Raw genomic sequence first — 13,896 nt, 5'->3', positions numbered from 1 at the left:
TTTTTTGGTTGAAAGACCTAAATGTGAGACAGGAGTCCATCAAAATCCTAAAGGAGAACATAGGCAGCAACCTCTTCGACCTCAGCCGCAGCAACTTCCTCCTAGAAACATCGCCAAAGGCACGGGAAGCCAGGGCAAAAATGAACTACTGGGACTTCATCAAGATAAAAAGCTTTTGCACAGCAAAAGAAACAAGTCAACAAAACCAAAAGACAACCGACAAAATGGGAGAAAATATTTGCAAGTGACATATCAGATAAAGGGCTAGTATCCAAAATCTATAAAGAACTTATCAAACTCAACATCCAAAGAACAGATAATCCAATCAGTAAATGGGCAGAAGACATGAACAGACATTTTTCCAAAGAAGACATCCAAATGGCCAACAGACACATGAAAAAGTGCTCAACATCGCTCGGCATCAGGGAAATACAAATCAAAACCTCAATGAGATACCACCTCACTCCAGTCAGAATGGCAAAAATGAATAAATCAGGAAACGACAGATGTTGGCGGGGATGCGGAGAAAGGGGAACCCTCCTACACTGTTGGTGGGAATGCAAGCTGGTGCAACCACTCTGGAAAACAGTATGGAGGTTCCTCAAACAGTTGAAAATAGAGCTACCATACGATCCAGCAATTGCACTATTGGGTATTTACCCCAAAGATACAAATGTAGGGATCCGAAGGGGTATGTGCACCCCGATGTTTATAGCAGCAATGTCCATAATAGCCAAACTATGGAAAGAGCCGAGATGTCCATCGACAGTTGAATGGATAAAGAAGATGTGGTGTATATATATATATATGTATATATACACACACACACACACACACACACACACACACACACACACACAATGGAATATTATGCAGCCATCAAAAGGAATGAGATCTTGCCATTTGCAATGATGTGGATGGAACTGGAGGGTATTATGCTGAGCGAAATAAGTCAATCAGAGAAAGACATGTATCATATGACCTCACTGATATGAAGAATTCTTAATCTCAGGAAACAAACTGAGGGTTGCTGGAGTGGGAGGCGTGGGAGGGATGGGGTGGCTGGGTGATAGACATTGGGGAAGGTATGTGCTATGGTGAGCGCTGTGAATTGTGCAAGACTGTTGAATCACAGATCTGTACCTCTGAAACAAATAATGCAATATATGTTAAGGAAAAAAAAAGTAGATAGCAAGAGGGGAAGAATGAAGGGGGAGAAATCAGAGGGGGAGACAAACCATGAGAGATGATGGACTCTGAAAAACAAAGAGAGGGTTCTAGAGGGGAGAGGGGTGGGAGGATGGGTTAGCCTGGTGATGGGTATTATTCTGCATGGAGCACTGGGTGTTATGCACAAACAATGAATCATGAAACACTACATCAAAAACTAATGATGTAATGTATGGTGATTAACACAACAATAAAAATTAAAAAAAATAAAGTTATTTTTAAGCCAAAGGCAATAGAATATGACAATTACTTGAATTCAAAGGAACAAAACCCAATCTTCTTTTTTCTTTTTTTTTTAAAGATTTTATTTATTTTTGAGACAGTGTGTGTACAAGCAGGGAAAGCAGCAGGCAGAGGGAGAGGGAAAAGCAGGCTCCCCGCTGAGCAGGGAGCCCAACTAGGGGCTTGATCCCAGGACCCTGGGATCAAGACCTGAGCTGAAGGCAGATGCTTAACTGTCTGAGCCACCCAGGCGCCCCCAAAACCCAATATATTTCTAACTCACTAAATATTCAACTCTATCTACATTGGCCAATAAGGTGGCCACTAGCCACACACGGCCTCTGAGTATTTCAAATATGGCCAATGTGACACAGGAATTGAATTTTAAACTTTGTTTAGTTTTAATGTAAAAACTGAAGTATTGTAAAATATTTTTCCATTAATCACAATTGTACTCTTTTGGTAAGATGACATTAATCACCGCACGACCCAAGATATTTTTGTGGTACGGCAGCGTGCATGTCAGGCGCATGTGTTTCTAGTAGGATACATAAACACATCACTGTTCTACTCAGGGACAATAGATTGATTCAGTTCAAGTGACTTTATCTTCCATGCACTGATGAGACATTATCTGGTGTTTATTACGCAGACAGCACAAGTTACAATGATAGCTATGTAAATCATAATTGGTAACTAATGTGAAACGTAAAGTTAAAAAATAAGTATGGACAAATTTTTAAATTTAAAACAAAGGAATACTACTGATGCCGAATTTTTTTTTTTTTGTCAAGTTAATGTGATAGATTTATTCCCTTTGAGTTTGTATATTATCCACATCTTCATTGCTGGAATTCCTTTATCAGCTCTTAACCTGACAACCAACTTCATGAACACATCCTCCAGCACATTTCTGGTGTATAGAAGATATGCATTTAGCATGGTTTTGTTAGAGAGTGTAAGCAATTTCTTCTTCTCTCAGTTTTTGGTTCTTCTTATTTTTTAATCAAAGATTGATGGAGAACTGAGTGAGGATGCCAAAGCTAGAACTATGACCAGAACAGTAAAGGAAAAAAAAAAAAAAAAAGAACTGGCAGAAGTATGTCAGAAATTTCATAATGAATGGCAATTGCAACTTGCTATAGCAGAGTAAAATGAAAGTTTGTCTGCTGTACAAAGGAGGCATTTTCAGCAAATACATAGTGAATTTCATAAGCAGTTTCCTCTCAACCACCAAACAAAACAAAAACAAAAAAATGAGAGAGACAAACCAAGAAACAGACTCTTAACTACAGAGAACAAACTGATGGTTACCAAAGGGGAGGAAGGTGGGGGGGATGGGTGAAACAGGTGATGGGGATTAAGAAGTGCACTTGCTGTGATGAGCGCCAGGGTATGTATGTAAGTGTTGTATGTAAGTGTTGTAAGTGTTGTATGTAAGTGTTGAATCACTAACTTGTACACTTTGAAATTAATATTACACCCTCTGTTAGCCAACTGGAATTTAAATAAAAACTTAAAAAAAATCAGTGAAATTTGTGGCTGAAGTCAGAATTAAATACCTTACAAAAAAATTTTAAACACAATTTTAACAGGCTCTGAGCTTGTAACTCCGGTCAGTGATAAAATGGCATGGATTCTTGCACAAAAAGGAAAACAATTTTTTTCAAGATTTATTCTTAGAGAGTGAGAGAGAGAGTGCGAGCGTGTGAACACACAGTGGGCAAGAAGGGAGAGAATCTCAAGCAGACTTCCCACTAAGCACAGAACCCAATAAGGAGCTCGAACTCACGGCCCTTAGATCATGACCTGAGCTAAAACCAAGAGTCGGACACTCAACTGACTGAGCCACTCAGGAGCCCCAAAAGAAAACCATTTTAGGGGCACCTGGGTGGCTTATTCGGTTAAGTGTCTGCCTTCAGCTCAAGTCACGAACTTGGGGTCCTGGGATGGAGTCCCACATAGGGCTTCCTGCTCAGTGGGGAGTCTGCTTCTGCCTCTCCCTCTGCCCCCCCATGCTCTCTCTCTCAAATAAATAAATAAAATCTTAAAAAAAAAAAAAGAATACCATTTTAGATAGAAATACAGTTAGAGGAAATATTCTGAGGAAAAGAGTAAAAAGATATTTTACAAAAAGTGAACAGTCTTTGGCTAAGTCACAAACATTGCCCAAGGAGTATAAAACCTTTCTAATAATATCAAAGACTGATTCAAAAGTAAAAAAATCTCAAATATTTTTCTTTAGTTTTAGTTGAGTTCTATGACACGAGATGTTGCCCAATTAATACTTTGGGTATGTTCTGTCTCAAACAATTTTCAAATACATGAAAAAATATTACTGAATTGTAACCTTAAAACTATTAACCTTATGGTGTAGATATTTTTTTAATCTTTTACATCTGTCAAAGACGAATTTCACTTATACGTGAAAATTTCTATCGTGACAGTACTTCAGCTAGGCTGGGTTGAAATCTGACTTACTGGGATTTTAACAGACTCATGTTTCTTTTATTGCTTCATTGTACTGTATGTTACATACTGGAAACACTTGCACTCAGTTTTCTGAAGCAGGCTCTATGAAAACTATCATAGATACAGTTGTTGAAATGCCTTAGTATATACTTGCAAATGCTACAATGATTCCCCAGTATGGAACTGTTGAAAGAAACAGAAGACAATGAATTTAATGATTCTGTGTTCTCTGCCAGTGTTCACTGACTGAGAGATAAAGTTCTACAATTCACTGTACTGTCAACTCCAAATCAGATTTCCTTGCAATAAAAGAAAATGCTTCCCAAATCAAGAAATAATTATTTCACTCAATAATCAAAGATGAAACATGGCAGTGGGATTGACATTTTCTCACCAATATCCACACTACATATGATCAAGCTAAATTTAAAGGTCCAAGGAAGGGAAAAGATCTTATGACCTAGCCATACAAGTGTGAAAATTTATGTTTCAACTTCATAATACAAGTCAATAATAATGATTTGACATATTTTTATAACATGACTCAACATGTAGATCTAAGTTGAAATAGCATTACGTTAATTGGCTGCAAAAACTAAAGAGAAATTTGAAGAACACTTGGTTGATATTGCTAAATTTAGAATTTCTTTTTAATTTATTCAATATTTCTTTTGAATTTGATATTAATGATACTGTGTTGACACAAGAGTTAGCAAATTTACTTAACCTGGACATAGTTCTGAAAAGTCAAGTCAACTCTTCTAAAAGTATGAACCAGTTTTGTCAATGTGCATGTGACTATTACAGGAAAAAGGATTTTTCATTCAGTTACTGAAAAAGGTTATGTGGGAACAACTTAAGTATGTAAATCTACTTTTTCAACCATAAATTTTTATGAAATCTAAATACAGGGCAAGTGTTTCAGATGAAAATTTAGTGTCTGGATTAAGATGTTCCAAAAATGTAAAATGCACACCAGATTTTGAAGACTCAGAATGAAAATAAAATACATAAAATATCTCATTAATTGTTTTTTTATATTAATATCATGTCAAACTGATTATTTTGGATTTTTCTGGCCAAATAAAATATATTATTAAAATAAATTGCACTCTTTCTTTGTACTTAATGTGGCTACTAGGTAACTTAAAATTACACACGTGGCTAGCATTCTATTTCTGCTGGACAGCATCCTTTGCAATTGCTGCATTTCCTCATAAGCCCATTTGAAAAGAAATCACAAAAGGAGACTTATTTATGTATACAAGGGAGAAAAACTCACAGTAGGAAAAGAAAGCCTCCACCCTGGGTCAGAAGAAAAGCCATTCAGGGCTCTGAGACTACAGCCTCAGGGCCTTGATGAATTTCTGAAATTCCCTGAAGTATCAGGAGGAAGGGACTTGCTGTAAATGGTCCAGTGGAGAACCCTATCGAGGTTCTGGGAAGCCCTGTGAGGGATGCCCAGTCATACAGCCCATGGGTCCCATTTGTACAGATTAGAACTGTCTTAGCTCAACACTAACTGCTATGGCCATGGGCAACCCAGCTGTCCTCCAGGAGCTGCCATTTTGTCCCACATTAAAATGAGAAAATTACATTTTTAACTCTCTGGAGCCCTTTCGAGCCATACAAAATTATGAGACAAAATGACAAAGGGACAATCAATTCCTGGAACTACCACAATCCCTTGCAGGACACCTGAGAGAATGAAGGAAGCTTATGTGGATGATGACAAGCCCCGGCCTGCATAAGTCATGTCACCATTTACAAGGTGCCATTACAGACCATGTCACATGCCACAGAAGGACACAGAGCAAGTATGATCACCACCATCCACATTTACAGATGGGTCACTGGGATTCAGAGTGGCGTTGCCCATGGTCACAGAGATCTAGATACCTACTCAGACCCGATCATGACTCCAGCCACGTACTGACTCCACTTTGTTATAGCTGCTAACTACGCAAATATGTAGAATGTTATATATATATATACATATATATTTTTACAGCATCCTCTGTTCATACTTATAAAAGCTAAATTCTACCTTTATCTTCAGATTAAAAAATCATAGTAGAAAAAAGATTGAATACACCTTTTTAGAGATTTTCTAAACGAATAATCTAAATAAACAATCATGTCCCACTTCTACTCTTAGTCCTGGTGAAACAATCTTTTGCATTCTAAATATTTGAATATGTAGTAACAAGGAGCACCTGGATGGCTCACTCGGTTAAGCATCTGCCTTCGGCTCAGATCACGATCTCAGGATCCTGGGATGGAGTCCCGCATCAGGCTCCCTGCTGAGCAGGGAGCCTGGTTCTCCCTCTCCCTCTGCCCCTCCCCCTGCTTGTGCATGCACTCTCCCTCTCTCTGTCAAATAAATAAATAAAATCTTTAAAAAAAAAGGTAATAACAGGACTTCACAAAGCCTTGCTCACCTTTAGGGGTAGCTGGTGAATCATGAAAATCCAACACAGAGAGAAGTGGATACATACGTTACTGGGGCCAGTGAGTGTAAACAAAAAGGGGAAAATAATGCCATGAACACCCAACCTAGTAAATAGATGGAGCCCAGAGAGAAATGTGAGTGGGGAAAAGAGCATTTACATTGAGTCATATCTTCCAGTATCTTCTTCCCCAAGTGATTTGTTTGGCTATACACACGTGTTCACTGGTCATCACGGAAAGAATACTGGAGACCTGTTACAGCCCCAATTTTAGGGGCACTACCCAGTGTTTCCCTACTCAAATGAAAACAGTCATAGCAGTGACAGCCATACTAATAGTAAGGAGAAGAGCTTTTACTTATGTAGTGTGAACTATGAGACAGACATTACTCAAAGCCGGTATACAAATTAACTCAATTAATTCTTACAACAACCCTGAGGTAGTTACTATTACCATTACTACCCCCATTTTATTTATAGAAAAGGAAACTAAGGCAGAGTCAAATACTATTTACCACTTTACACTGTCTCCCTATTTAATCCTTGCAGCCACCTTATGAGGTAGATTCTAAGGCTCAGAGGAATGAGGAAATTTGCCCCAGCTAAGAAGAGGAAGAGCTGGGATTAAAACACAAGCTTCTGATCCTTGATCTTAATCACTGTCTAAGTGATTCCCTCCACCTTACGGTACCGTTCTTCCGACACCTCGCCATAACCGCACTGCTCAGAGACAGGCGGTGTAGCAGCTACTGTTAGACCCTGCCTGGGTGTCCTTTCTGAGGGGACCCCTGGCTGCTGTGAGGTGGCTTCCAAGAGCTTATGCATGCCTTTTCTCCAGGGTCTAGGCCCTGCCCAGAAATCGGGGGGGGGATGCCCTACATTTTTCACTCCTCCCTACAGCCAGTGCCTGAGATTGGAGGACAGAAGCCAGGTCCTCTTGTCTCAACTCTGAGGTACCCTTAACTCCTGAGCTCCATGGAGTCAGGCTGAGGACAGACTTCAGCTGAAACCGCATCTTTGCTTGGCTTCTTCTCCTGCTGTCTGTCCTCCCCCCGCTTGCTTCCAAGTGAGCTTCTCCCAGGAGCCTCCACCTCTTCCCCCCAACAATCACCCACACGAGAAACCTGGTTTCCCCTTCTACTTCTCAGGAGCCTCACCTAGGAGACAGACAGGCTTTATCAAGCACAAACAGCAATGTTTTAGACTGCAATCAAAGTAGCACAGAGGATGCTCCAGAACTAATATCATTGGCTTTTTAGATAAAAGTATTTTTATCCTTTAAAAAAAAAAATCCCACATTTTTGCTTAAGTTCCTTCAGGATGAAAGGTAAAAACATTTATGTAATACACTGAAAGGATCTTAAACACTTACTTCACTAAAGAAGCTTTGCGACACAGTTTGTCAGCCCCTCTGTAGTAATTCACCAACTGCATCAGCCCAGGCTCGTGACCTACAAAGGAAAGAGAAGGCTCAGAAGGGAAAGAGGACAGGTGGGAAATGACAATGTCAGCACCAGCATATAGGAGAGAACAGCTGTGTCATGCCCAGCTTTTCTTCCTCCCATCTCAGGACTGGTTGGCGGAAATGGAACATTCCGCCGCCCTGCACCTGTACTCCCCTTCCGCAGCATGGCACTGGAAACCCTCCCCCGCCCCACAGTGGATACTAAGGTCTCAACCTCCCAGGTCTGCCAAAGACCACTGCTGCCTTTGTTTTTCTTCTTAGGGTGGAAGGGTATTTTCTATGTCACTTCTCTTTGATCCCCACCACACCCCATTCTTGGCTTAACACAGAGGAATTTAATAATTTCTGTACAATACAACTTTAACAGTCATGCTTCGACACCCTTAACCTTGCTTTTCTACAGCCAGCAGGGAGGGCAGTAGAACTATGCTATTGCTGTTCTCAAGCATGTCTACCTCTGCGAGCTTCTAGGAGAGCCACAAGAGGTGAACGAAGGTGTGGAGAAGCCATGTCTATAAAATCAGAAGCCCTGAGGACTTTCTTTGGTGTATCCTCCACAGAGAAACTCATCTTCAGTAAATCTTATTGCATGTCCCCTCCTCTATAAAATAGAGCAGAAAGGATACAAACAAAAACAAAAGCCTTCACTTTTGTTTAAAATCCTAAGAAAATGCATTGAATTTCCAGCAACAAAAATAAAAGTAAAACCAAACAGGGCGCTGAGTGGCTCAGTCAGTTAGGCATCTGCCTTCGGCTCAGGTCACAATCCCAAGGTCCTGGGATGGAGCCCCATGTCCGGCTCCCTGCTCAGTGTAGGGGGGGCCTGCTTCTCCCTCTCCCTTTGCCCCTCCCCCCCACCCAGGTCATGCTCTTTCTCTCTCTCACTCGCTATTTCTCAAATAAATAAAATAAAATCTTTTTTTAAAAAAGTAAAACCAAACAAAGGGAGTTTGAGTAGAAGATGCCAGAGGTAAGAAGCCTACATCTGAGAATAGCATATAATTAAATAAAAATATTTAGGCACTAACTAGCTCTCATTGTCTCCCTGGGGCAGATGAACCTGGCTCACACCTCAACTGCCTACCTTCTCATCTCCATGGCACCAGCATTCCCGAGACTTTACCTGGCTCTATAAGCCATCTCTTTGGGTTTCACACTTTAAGCAAAAACTAAATATCCCTAACAGTGAAGACATATAACCATATGGCTGTGAGACGCTGTTTTCTTTTCCATAAAAAAATTTACTTATCATCTGTAGACTGTGGTACCTGTTTAGGATTTGGACCCTGTACATTTCTGCTCCTTCCCTCTAGCCCTAGCACCTTAGCAATGCCAACCACCCCTGCTTCAGCCCTGTCAGAGACTTTCCACAGAGGAAAATAAGTCAGTCGGGCAGGGAAATGCAAAAGCAAGAAGGAAATATATGTTCTCAACTATAGGTAGTTCTTTCAGGGAAGGTATTCTCTTTGCTGAGGGCTTCCTGGAGAGACAGGTTAACCAAAGGGAATCTCCAGGCATATTCCCTGTAGTCCCAGATTTCTGGGGGTTGGGGTTGGATTCAGCCCCTCCATGGAGTCTCCATCATACATACATCCTAAATTTGTAAAACAATAAAAAGTTGTCCATGGTACCATTCCGAAGAAAAAATTTCCATAAGGCTATGCTAAACACCCTTCATTCCTGAAATCACTACAACTGTACACCCCCCCCAACCCAAAGGCTCTAATAGCAGTCCACCAGTGGCCAGTCAGTTCCCAATGGCCTGTTTTCAATCTGCCCATTCAACCTCTCCATCCTCTGACCACACCTATTTCTAAAAACCGTTTCCTCTGCTGGACATTGAACACCGCTCTCTCTGGGTTGCCCTCCAGGGCAGAGATGACTTCTCCTCATTATTGATTCTCCTCTCCTGCCTTTGGCAATTCGATCTGGTCCCCACCCCAGGAGAATTTTGGCAAGGAACCTGGCTACTGTGAGAGAGGCTGCATCTCCGGGATGACTGCGCAGTGAGAAGCCACGAGCCTGTTCAGGTCAATGGGTTGTTAAGTTGAAGTGATCTGCACAACTTCTGGATTACGTCATCTAGATAGGAGCTGCTGGTCCTCTCCTTTCCCCTGCCCCTCCCTATAGGCGAGGATGTGCATATGATGCCAAGCCACCATCAACCATGTGAGTGAAGGTAACTCCCTCGGGATGAGCAGGGCGGAGAAGTGGGACGCAGGGTGAAACCAGTGCCCTGTAAAATCTGCATTCAACACACAACTGTGGAAACACATTCTTTGGGGAAGCTACGGAAAAGTCTCCCTGGCTTGGCTTACTTCTGAAACTCCTGCTTTTGGAATCCGGAGGTCTCTTACAAATCCCCAGCTTTATCTGAGCCTTCGGGGAGCTGAATCCTCAGGGTTTTCAACACACACAAGGATCCCTCCCGCGCCAACATCAGGCAGGGTGGAATCCTCAGTGCAGAAAATTCGCAAGAAGACTCCAGCCTGAGGTCGTTCGGCGGCTCGGTGGGACCTGGCCCCGCCCCAGCTCGACCCCGCGCGATTTGGGGGCGTCCGGCAGGGGCAGTGCGGGAGTGAGCGGCCGACGCCCCCGCCCCCCGCCCCCCGCCCCGGCTCCCCGGCTGCAGGGACTTGCCATTGTCCCGGGGCAGCGGCGGCCCCGAATCCGATTTACGGGACGAGAAGGCATGCAAAGCGGTGGGTTTAGACCTTTATGGATCCATTTTCTCTCTGCCCGAGGAACGACGGAGAGGGAGACTTATGACCTTAAGACAAAAGCGCTGGTGCTAACGAGCCGTGGGAGGAGCAGGAGGGCGGGGACGAGGAAGCGCTCACCCAGTCTCCCGAAGGGCAGCCGGTTCCTCTCGCCCAGCATCAGGTTGAACCTGGGGTTGTCGCGCCTCAGCCTCTTCCAGTGGCCGGTGGCGAGCAGCAGCCGCGAGACCTCGGCGTAGACGCTGCTGTTCTCGTCGCGCACCACGAAGGTGTACATGGCGAAGGGCCGTGCGCCCGGGCCGCCCGGGCCGCCGCCGCAGGGACCAGCCGGCCGAGGTGGCGGCTCAGCGCGGAACCCGCCCGGGCGCCCGCCGCCGCGCCGGCTCCCAGAGCCACTGGGGTCCCGGTGGCGCCGCGCCCGGGCGCCCGCGCGTCATCCCGGAGGCCGCGCCCCCTCCCCCTTCATCAACTCCCGGCGCGGCCCCGCCTCCGCCCCGTGATGCCGCGCGGCTGCCCCCGCCCGGGCCGGGGTGGGGCGGGTGTTCGCTGCGGCTCGGCAGAGCGTCCTGGGCCCAGGTGGGGGCTCCCCGGAGGCAGGCGGGGGCGGGCGCGGCTTTGGTGCAGCGTTGGGAATGTGCGACCGGGGGAGACCGGAGACAGCGCGCGTCCCAGTGAGTCCCGGGTCCCAGCCAGGGGGCGGTGCCAGCGGAGGATTTCCCCTCCCACCCCCACTGTTCCAAAGGGACGATTTGTGGATAAAAATGAAACGTTCCAAGGCACAATCCCATGTCTGCGGAAGGGAAATTGAAAAGGCAATTCTAAAATTTATGCAGCAATGGAAAGGTCGAAGTATAACAAAAGCTATCTTGAAGAAGAAAGTTGGAAGACTTTACCAGATATCAAGACCTATAAAAGTTATGGTATTTAAGTACAAAGCTACAGTGATTAAGAAAGTATGGTTTGGGCACAGGAGAGACAAGTAGACTATCAATTGATAGCTGTAGTCACTGGGTTCATGACAAAGGTGACATTGGAGATCAGTGGGGAAAAGGGTGGACTTTTCAATAAATGAAGCTGGGTCAATGGATATACATTTGGAAAACAAAATTAATCTTTAAAAAAATTTTTATTGTTATGTTAATCACCATACATTACACCATTAGCTTTTGATGTAGTGTTCCATGATTCATTGTTTGTGCATAACCCCCAGTGCTCCACGCAGAATGTGCCCTCTTTAATACCCATCACCAGGCTAACCCATCCCCCCACCCCTCTCCCCTCTAGAACCCTCAGTTTGTTTTTCAGAGTCCATCCTCTCTCATGGTTAGTCTCCCCCTTCGACTTACTCCCCTTCATTCTTCCCCTCCTGCTATCTTCTTCTTTTTTTTTCTTAACATATATTGCATTATTTGTTTCAGAGATACAGATCTGTGATTCAACAGTCTTGCACAATTCACAGTGCTTACCCATAGCACATACCCTCCCCAATGTCTATCACCCAGCCACCCCATCCCTCCCACCCCCCCACCACTCCAGCCACCCTCAGTTTGTTTCCTGAGATTAAGAATTCCTCATATCAGTGAGGTCATAGGATACATGTCTTTCTCTGATTGACTTATTTCACTCAGCATAACACCCTCCAGTTCCATCCATGTTGTTGCAAATGGCAAGATCTCATTCCTTTTGATGGCTGCATAATATTCCATTGTGTATATATACCACATCTTCTTTATCCATTCATCTGTCGATGGACCTCTTGGTTCTTTCCACAGTTTGGCTATTGTGGACATTGCTGCTATAAACATTGGGGTGCCTGTACCCCTTTGGATCCCTACATTTGTATCTTTGTGGTAAATACCCAGTAGTGCAATTGCTGGATCGTATGGTAGCTCTATTTTCAACTAAAACAAAATTAATCTTGACCTTTGTCACACACAGAATCAGTTGCCAGAGTCATTGTGAGCTGATGCATCTAAATATGAAAGTAAAGCCATAAAGCTTTTAACAGAAAAACATGAGAGAAAATCTTTATGATCTTACACTAGGTAAGGATCTTAAAGAGGACACAAAAATCCCTAGGAATAAAGGAAAAAACTAGTGAATTAGCACCCTTAAAAATAAGAAACTTTTCTTTATCAAAAAACACCATCCAGAGAATGAAAAGGAAAGCCACAGAACAGGATATGATGTCTGGTGTGTGTGTGTGTACACATACATATCTGACAGAGGACCCATATTTAGGAACATGAGGAATTACAAATTAATAATTTAAAAAACTGGCAAGCCAATTAACAAAAGAATTGAGCTAGATATTTTAAGGGACAATCCAACAGGTGAACTCTCAGCACAAGAGAGGATTTGGAGAAGAGTCATAGGAAGACACTAAATAAGGAATATGTTAGGCTAAAAAGCAAGGCCACATTTAATAGTTGCAGGGCAAGAGTACAAATGTCTACCATATGTCTAAATATTTTAAAGTTATAAACCATGCCCATAAGCTGCTACATAAAATGTCTGTCTTCCCGCCTTACAAATATATAATGATAAGGATGACCTGGAAGGCCAAGAGTTTTAGAATTCTCAGATTCATAGAAGTTCAATGCCTTCTGCCATAGAAGTTGGAAATACTGGGAGAGAAGGCCCTGGCCTCCACCCATGGCCTGCCCCTGTTTCCTCCCTTCCTTGACTCCATCTACTCACCCAGCACCTCCCACATATAGCTGCCATTTGGTCACTGCCCAGCCCTAGGGATGTACATACCAGCAATGTCATCAACCCTTGGGAGAATAGACCTGGGAAGAAACCAGTGTAGGCTCAGGACAAGAGCTGGGCTATTTGGACCATGAATTCTGATTCTCAGGTACCTAGCATAGTCTAGAAAGGGGGGGAGGGGCCATATCCCCTTGCCCTCACAAACGTCTCATTCATAGGGAGGGACATGGCTAGAGTAGGGTCAGACTGGGAGCCTCTAAAGCAAGGACCTTTCTTACATGGGCCTAAGGGTCATACGCCTAAGAAACAAGCTTCAGAATCCTCCGCTACCCTTTCCCCTCTCTGCTCTTTGTGTCCTACACTTAGACACCAAAACAAGTCAAAATTCTTTTTCTCTCAGCATCTCTAACATTACCACAATCACTTTGTGCTTTGGGTTTCACACCTCTTCTAGCTGCTCTTCTTGCTTTAGCCCCTTTACCTCTCCAGTCTTCTCTGAACATCATTACTAAATTAATCTTTCTAAAACACAGCATTCCTCACATCTACCCATACATCAAAGACTGCAATGGCTCACTGAAGCCAGCGTCCTCAATTTCAAAGTCAACCTTTTTATTAAGTCTTC

General features: G+C 43.5%; 1 protein-coding gene across 2 annotated transcripts in view; it reads right to left on the bottom strand.

Annotated features, from left to right (window-relative positions):
• Positions 1 to 10,916, bottom strand: part of TTL (tubulin tyrosine ligase) — a 34,470-nt gene extending 23,554 nt beyond the window's left edge. The window contains exons 1-2 of one of the 2 annotated variants that reach the window (XM_028122457.2): positions 10,680 to 10,916; positions 7,747 to 7,825 (exon numbers count right to left, since the gene is read on the bottom strand). In XM_028122457.2, coding sequence (XP_027978258.1) covers positions 7,747 to 7,825; positions 10,680 to 10,836 — 236 coding nt within the window. In that variant the 5' untranslated portion in view covers positions 10,837 to 10,916. Of the gene's footprint in view, positions 1 to 7,746; positions 7,826 to 8,294; positions 8,374 to 10,679 lie in introns of those variants that run through there. The other variant, XM_028122458.2, reaches the window with a different exon arrangement.
• Between the last annotated feature and the right edge of the window lie 2,980 nt (positions 10,917 to 13,896).

The sequence above is a fragment of the Eumetopias jubatus genome, unplaced genomic scaffold, assembly GCF_037043125.1.
Source record: "Eumetopias jubatus isolate StellerSeaLion01/CBP00866 unplaced genomic scaffold, mEumJub1_p1.0 scaffold_9, whole genome shotgun sequence".
Taxonomy (NCBI): Eukaryota; Metazoa; Chordata; class Mammalia; order Carnivora; family Otariidae; genus Eumetopias; species Eumetopias jubatus.
Note: the sequence above shows the minus strand (reverse complement) of the source record. Positions and strands in the feature narration are given on the sequence as shown.